The sequence below is a fragment of the Vipera ursinii genome (assembly GCF_947247035.1).
Source record: "Vipera ursinii genome assembly, chromosome: 4".
Classification (NCBI taxonomy): Eukaryota; Metazoa; Chordata; class Lepidosauria; order Squamata; family Viperidae; genus Vipera; species Vipera ursinii.
Genome location: NC_139514.1, coordinates 85,365,181 through 85,373,022, shown reverse-complemented (window position 1 = coordinate 85,373,022; position 7,842 = coordinate 85,365,181). Strand labels below are relative to the sequence as shown.

Here is a 7,842-nt window from a genome sequence, read left to right as displayed (position 1 = left end):
TCACCTTCATGATTTTATATTTATCACCTTTTGTGGACAAAAACTTGAAGATGAGATACAGAATTATCAGATACTGCTTTCTATTTTCAGCAGTTTGCCCCCTTATGTTAACTTTGGGAGGTAGGACTAATGCATATGACAATTGTAGCATTCTTATTTGGAATTTATTGGGAGTGTTTTATGTAGGTATATCTAGTCTAAAACAATAATAAGCTTTTCTTCCTTCCTTATTATACTGTATATTAAATCCCTTGATCAAACTGGCATTTTTTGAGGTCATCTTGTTAACTTTATCATTTTTGGGGGTCTTGGTTTGCACTTAAGTACTGCCACCAAATTTGATTTGTTTTTGTTCTTTTCTTTGGTTTAGTGTCTATGATCTTGACAGAAATATGCTACGCAGAAAAGAATGGGAAAGGAGAAATCAGGAGACCCAGCATGAAGATCGCATATTTAATACCAGTTATTCTCTCTTCAGTGAACCATACAAGGTATGTACTGTATACTTTATATCCTTCCCATCTGTTAGATTGACTTATTTATGAAATAGTGAAATAGATTAGATATAACTTTTATAAGGCAAAGGAGTTTAATATTTGCCCATTTTTGTTCATGATGCCTTCCAAGTTGCATTGATTCATCTGCCTTATCAGTTCCAAATGTTATGCAGTTTTCTGTGACCTAAAATCATTTCAACTCCTTTTGCCTAGGTAAAGGTTCCTAAATATTTCTATCAAGGTCACCTTCCTTGCCCCCTGCATTAATTCTTGAATGGATCAAGATTGACAGTATCTCACTGATCTCGTGGTTAATTTTTTAAAAATTTACTAATTAATTTGTTTTACATTGCCATCCATCTCACAAAGCCACTTGTGAGAGTGACTGCTGTCTTAATTCTTTTGAACAGTGTAAATCAAAATCAAATAATTTGATCCAGTAAAACCAACTGCATTAATTGTTTTATGTTTTTATTTTAATTGATCTGTAGAAATAGGTTATTGTAGATAAGTTTCTATAGTTTCAAATAATGAACTGACTTCATAAAGCATGCACTTATGATGATGATTAGTTAAGTTTAGGTGCATGTTGTTTGGAATAGAAGATCATTAGGGCAGTATTATATTCAGCTACAGGTACTCCTCAACTTACAACCATACTTGGGACCAAAATTTAAACAAATTAAATTGTTGATTATTAAACAAATCCATCTTCACCAGTTGACTTTGCTTGTCAGAAGCTAGCCGCAAAGGTCATAAACCACAATCGTGAGTGTAAGACACTACAACCATTGTAAATGTGAGACATTTACCAAGTATCCAAATTGTAATCATCTGCTCATGGGGGTGTTGCCATAATTGCAATTTTGAAAATAGATCATAAATAACTTTTTCTGAGGCTACTATATCTTCAAACCATTAAATGAGTGGTCATAAATTGAGAACTACCTGTACATTTAAAAAAATAAGCTGTTTTAAAATGAGATTACACTTGTATAGTGCCTAGTCAATATCTTTCCTCTCCTTATAATGTAAACCTTTCAGATAAATTGACAAACTATGCAGATTCAATCTGGTCATATAGAGAGCTGTTAACCTGTTTTTTAAGAACCTAACATCATTCTTGTTTTTTGCAGGATTATGTTATCATCCACCGCACATTTTTATTCAGAATAGGTTATTGTTTATTCATGTACTTTTGCATGGAATAATGAAATGTTTTCCTTAACCAAATAAAGACAAGCATGCCTTTGTCCCTACACTGCTTTGAATCTGTATTTCCCTATGCCTTGATCTCATCCCACAGTGCTAATTAATGCTATGAGTACAACTTCTTCTAGTTTCCTTTTCTCCTATAGCAGGGGTGTCAAAATCGTAACATCACATGACGTGTCGCAACGTATCATGACTTTTTTTGCATTGCCGGCAATGGGGTGGGCGCGGTTTCACTATGATACATCTGGCCCACTGGCCGGCAGTTTGACAGCCCTGTCCCATAGGTTTCTACACCACAGCAATAGAAGCTGCTTCTTAAGAGGTATTATACAGAGCTAATAGGCGGTTAAAGACACTGAGCTTGTCAGCTGGAAAGCTGGCAGCACAAGTTCCAGATCCAAGTGCTATGCAACAGGGTGACCTCCCGTTACTTGCCCCAGCTCCTGCCCATTTAGTAGTTCACATGCAAATGCGAGTAGATAAATAAATACCTTTTCAGTGAGAAGGTAACAACATTCTGTGTGTCTTAGTGTATAGCATATGACCATGGAAGTGTCTTTGGATAATGCTGCCTCCCTCAGTTAAGAAATGGAGTTCAGCACCGCCCCCTAGAGTCAGATATAACTGGACAGGGGAAACCTTTGCCTTTACATTTAGCTAAAGAAAGGGCATCTATAAAATAGGCAGGTCAGTAAGGATGCTTATGTAATAAATACTTTACTACTTATATATTTAAAGTATATTTATTTATTTATTTATTTATTTATTTATTTATTTATTTATTTATTTATTTATTTATTTATTTATTTATTGAATAATGAAGAATTACAAAGAAACATATTTACCTGAGCTAGGATTCCTTTGAACTGGAAAGTTACATTATGTTTTCAGAACATATGTAATTAATCTGCATTGTGGGTTGCACAATATCTTGAATCATAAATTAACCAAAAGAGCTGAGTTTGCAGAACATCTAAAAGGAAAAAGTCACAAATTGTAGAGACATACAGATTGTAGGTATTTAACTAATCTGAATAAATATATAGTGTGACTGGTGTTACATTGTTTTGTAGAGTTTGAATTTATTTACAAATACATAAATACTATGATTTTGTAGGGCAATAGATCTATGTGACTTACTTAACCTTTGCTATATGTTTTCTGTCTAATGCTTACCCGCATTCAGAATAAATAGAATTATTAGATACTCAATAACATTTATTTTTTAAATCATCAATCCTACACTACAAAATTATTGCACATTCATAATTTTCAGTGACGTTATTTCTTGACTTTTTATTTATTTTGATTATTTCCTTTACAGACAAATAAAGGGGATGAACTGTCTAGTCGTATCCAGAATACACTTGGTAACTATGATGAAATGAAAGAATTGTTGACTGATCACTCCAATCAAAGCCAGCTTGTTGGTGTTCAAAAGGTCTGTATGTCACAAGGATCTGTGAACAAAATGGAGGAGCACTTTGCTGCTGAAACAATGACTCATATTCATACTACTATTTGCAGTCCTCAGTCTTTGCCAGTGACACTGTCTGGACAGCTAAACAAGAGTGCAATGGGTTGGCAGAAATCTGGGCGTTCCTTAGAGAATCAGCAGAGGGGAGGCAAACATAGGCATGGATTGCCAGATTCACAGAGTAATGATTTCAAAATAGCTAACCAAAAGAGCAGCTTGGAAAAGATTATATATTATGTACACAGTCCTTCACCACCATCTTCATCCAGTACTATTCAAGGTCCTTTACCATCCTTATTTGTAGAGAACATTCAAACACAACAACAGTCAAAGTTGAGCTGTGCCACAGAGACTGGAGTCCAGGCTCAAGAAAGACCAGCTATGCATAGCAAGGGACACTGTGTACAAAATTTCCATCTCGCACTTGCTTCAAAACCAAATATAATTCAGCAGAAACCAACAGCTTATGTGAGACCAATGGATGGTCAAGATCAGGCTCCTGATAAATCTCCAAGCTTAAAGGTGCCGGATGAAACCAGCATGTTCTGCACCTCATACAGAGAGATGTCTTCTGTTAAAAATGAATCGGCTAGGATCAAGTCAAAAGTAACGAAGTGTGGCATGTCCAAAGAAGAAGCGGTAAGTTTAATGATGATGCACCTTTCATAACAAACCAATAAAGAATCTCTTTTCAAATATTTAGGGTGATATGCCATGTAGCCTTTTACTTTCAGGAAAAATGTTTTGAATTGCATTTCCAGAGTTTTATGACTCATACTGTAAGTGGCAAACATACACTATAGTCAGTATTTTGATATACCGGTAATAGAACTCTACTTATTGCTTAGTGATGAGATAACTTCATTCAGTATGTGTTTTCAACTGTTCAATTGTTCAACTATTCATATTTCTGTGAAAAGATGTCTCTGACAACTCCTTTCAAGAGTTTCTGGTAAATGACTTTTAGTGAATTGATTTTTTTTAAAAATGGAACTACTGTATATAGAGCTAGCAAGGATTTACCGGTACATTAGAAATGGGTAATATCTTCCTATTTGAGGACTTCCCTTGGCCTTTGAATAGATTGCTGGGAGCTCACTGCTGAAAGAAGCAATAAGAAAGAGCAAAATATGAACTGACCTAGGTAAAAACTAGGTTAATTTTTAAAAATCCATTTCTCCAAAGAATACTTCTAAATTGAATGAAATCACACAGCCAAAATGCATCATCAAATGTTATGACACTATTCAAGGATATTCTAGGAAGCCCAAAGTCTTATAGCTGCCAGGCAGCTATGATGAAAATAGCAAGTTAAAAATTATTTGCTGGTCTTTTTCAGAAGCCAGATATCCAGACAGCTTGGTCAGGAGGAATTCTACATAGTAAGGATAGTATTAAGCTATGATCTTTCTACTCATAGTGTATGTATATCCTTTCAAGTGTTGTACACAATGTATGCATATACAAGTATTGCAAACAGTATTTCTCCAAGCCTATAATCTATTATTTTTTATTTCAATAGTTAAAGTTCTGTTTTTGCCAGGAAAAACATAATTTAGTATGGCAAACACAACCTGTGATTGCTCAATACCCTTATTTATTCTAAGTACATCTGCTAAGGCATTAGCTGTAGTTTCCAGTCTCCTAGGTTTAAGCATGTTGAGCCGTCATAATATTGCTTTAAATCTGATCTTAAATAGTAAACTTTTAAAAATATAGTTATTTCTGCACCTTTTATCTCCAGAACCTGATTTGTCTTCAGTTCATGAAGTTGACTTCAGTACAGTGAATCACAGGAAATACATTTGAATACAAGTCACAGGACATTATTTTTAAATTTGCAGGGAAGGTTGATTTCCTCTACAGATCTATCTTGTATTTAATATTGTTAATATTTATATATATATATATTTATATTTATTAAATTTTTATACCGCCCTTCTCCCGAAGGACTCAGGGCGGTGTACAGGGCAATAAATATTAAAAACGAAGTACAAAAGTTAAAAAAACAATTAAATATTATGCCCAATATAAACAGTAATTAAAACCATGTTAAAAACCGAACCCTTAACCTATCAAACCAGGCCAGATTGCTCAAATAAATAAGTTTTTAGATCCCGCCGGAAGGAGCGAAGGTCGGGGGCCATCCGGAGCTCGACCGGCAAGCGGTTCCACAGGTCTGGCGCGCCCACAGAGAACGCCCTCCCCCTAGGGGCCACCAATCGACATTCTTTGATCAGAGGCACCCTGAGGTGGCCCTCTCTGTGGGAGCGCACTGGACGGAGGGAGGTTGACGCCGGCCTCAGGTGTTGCCGTAGGTAATCCGGACCCATGCCATGTAGGGCTTTGTAAGTCATTACCAACACCTTGAATCTAACCCGTTTTAGAAGTTTTAGAAGGTTCTTGGTAGAGTGATATAAAATTAATCATAACAATTTCCAAAAATTAATGTAATGAAATATGCTTATATATTAAATATAGCAAGTATATTTCATTAAATTAATTTTTGAGATGTTCATTGAAGATTTGATTTTTTGAGTCATTTTCATCAGTATTAATCAGAATGCATACAAATATCCTCCACCTTTCAAAAATTATCCTACTTCTCAGTATAAGTTATAGTCTCTCAATTCAAGTGTTGCTGTTTCTCATGTAGGATTTTACTGTAAGCAGCTTACAAAATATATTATTACAATAATGTACCGAATAGGGAGGAAAAAAGGTAATACAGTAGAGAAGATCTGCTTTCCAGTATTTTTATTTAAAATTATTTGCTGTTACCACATTTGTTCTCATTTATCTCCAAGTTCTGATACAGTTATAGATAGAATAACAAACCAAGATTCAAGGTTTGGAGTAAAAAAATCAGACATATACACTGTCAACAGGATATGTCAGAAGATCCCTTGGATAATGTGAAGGTACTCAGATACCTTGAAAGAGTTGCATCTTTTCCCAAGATTGTGTGAGAGTTCTTTTCAGCTGCAGTGCAGTCCAAGAAAAAAACCCACTTGTTGTACCTGTACATGTATCCTTCAGATACAACTCAGAACAGATTTGCCTTCAAATCTGAAGTTAAAATGTGCTTGTTGAAATGGACAGTCATATAAATTGAACAAACAAGCAAACAAATACTTAAATCTAAAGCAGTAATTTAAAGCTTAAAAAGCTGCGGTATGCAGTTAGAAGTTGTAGCATATAAGCACACGTTTTGTGATTTCCCCAACTTCCACACCTTAGTTTGGTGTAAATTGACATTTTTTTAAATGACTAAAAAGTTATAACATGTTTCGGAAGAACATTATATTGTGTTAAATTAGTGGGTACTTTGGGGGATTCTGAACAATTGTGTCAGGTTAAATTACACTATATTGGGACCATATGATTGACTATTTAATGCTGCAGCTTAATTATTCTAGATCGGGGTGTCAAACTGCCAGCCCTCAGGCCGGATGCATCATAGCGAAACTGCGCCCACCACATTGCCGGTAATGGCAAAAAAGTTGAGATATGTCGTGACACGTCATGTGATGTTGCGAGTTTGACACCCCTGTTCTAGATTTATATTAGTAGGATCAAGGAGCTTATGACTGAAATGATGGATCCTAGAATTATAAAAAGTAAATGTACTAATAAAGAAAGGGAATGAGAAATTGGACACTATATGAAAAGCTCCATCAGGTTACTCACTGAAATTATTATTATTATTATTATTATTATTAATTCGGTTTATATGCCGCCCTACTCCCAAAGGACTCAGGGTGGTTTACAAGGCAAAATTTAAAAACAATACAATATAAAATTAAAATTAAAATAAAATTAAAGTCTAGCCCCCAAAAATTAAAATCACAATTTAAAAACATTAAAACCCTTCAGTCCAGACCAGATAGCTCAAAGAGCCAGGTTTTTAGGTCCCGGCGAAATGAACGAAGGTCGGGGGCAGTCCGGAGTTCCGTTGGCAGTTGATTCCATAGGACAGGCGCGCCCACAGAGAACGCCCTCCCCCTGGGGATCGCCCGTCACATATCCTTTGTGTCAGACTAGATTTTCTTGTCAGCATGTTATTTTCTGCACTGTGTCTGTGTGTTTTCTGATAGCTTTTGGTTGCTTTTTTTACTCCACAAAGCCCAGCCTGGCCTAGCAGCTAAGCCTGGTCAGTAGTCAAGGCAAGAAGATAGTGAAGGTCAGTGGCAGCAAGGCAGCAGAGGGCCAAAAGGTCATAGATGGGGGCAGATAGGCATGTGGGGGAAGTTAAAATGCCCCATAAACATAAATGTGGGCAGGCTGCTAAGCACTCAAATTTAAATTACGTGATTAACAACTTTAATTCTGCAACAACTTTAACTCTGTGCACAGGTTGTCCATTCAGCACTGTTGCATTTTTGAACTGTTGTTCAATGAATGGTGGTAAGACGAGGACTATCTGTACTTCTTTCCATTAAGTTCTTTGCAATTTCTTGGATCAATATATAGTTAAAAAATGTTGTTTCTTGATTTATGAGCAGTTAAATATATTTGGCCCTACTGGTTTTGATGCCAGTGTAATAAATTATTTGTGGAATTCTACTTTAAGAATAGGTGATGAGATGTTGGAAAAGTTGGGCAGAGTCTGGAATAGTTGCTTTAAATCAATTAATCATAATCACAATCACA

The 7,842-nt window shown here is 35.6% G+C and overlaps 1 protein-coding gene across 1 annotated transcript in view; it reads left to right on the top strand.

Moving 5' to 3' along the window:
- The window catches only part of AFF3 (ALF transcription elongation factor 3), a gene marked incomplete at both ends in the record, with an annotated part of 292,751 nt that overhangs the window by 57,984 nt on the left and 226,925 nt on the right, over nt 1–7,842 (top strand). The window contains 2 exons of the mRNA XM_083361292.1: nt 371–491; nt 3,037–3,828. Coding sequence (XP_083217418.1) covers nt 371–491; nt 3,037–3,828 — 913 coding nt within the window. The remainder of the gene's footprint in view (nt 1–370; nt 492–3,036; nt 3,829–7,842) is intronic.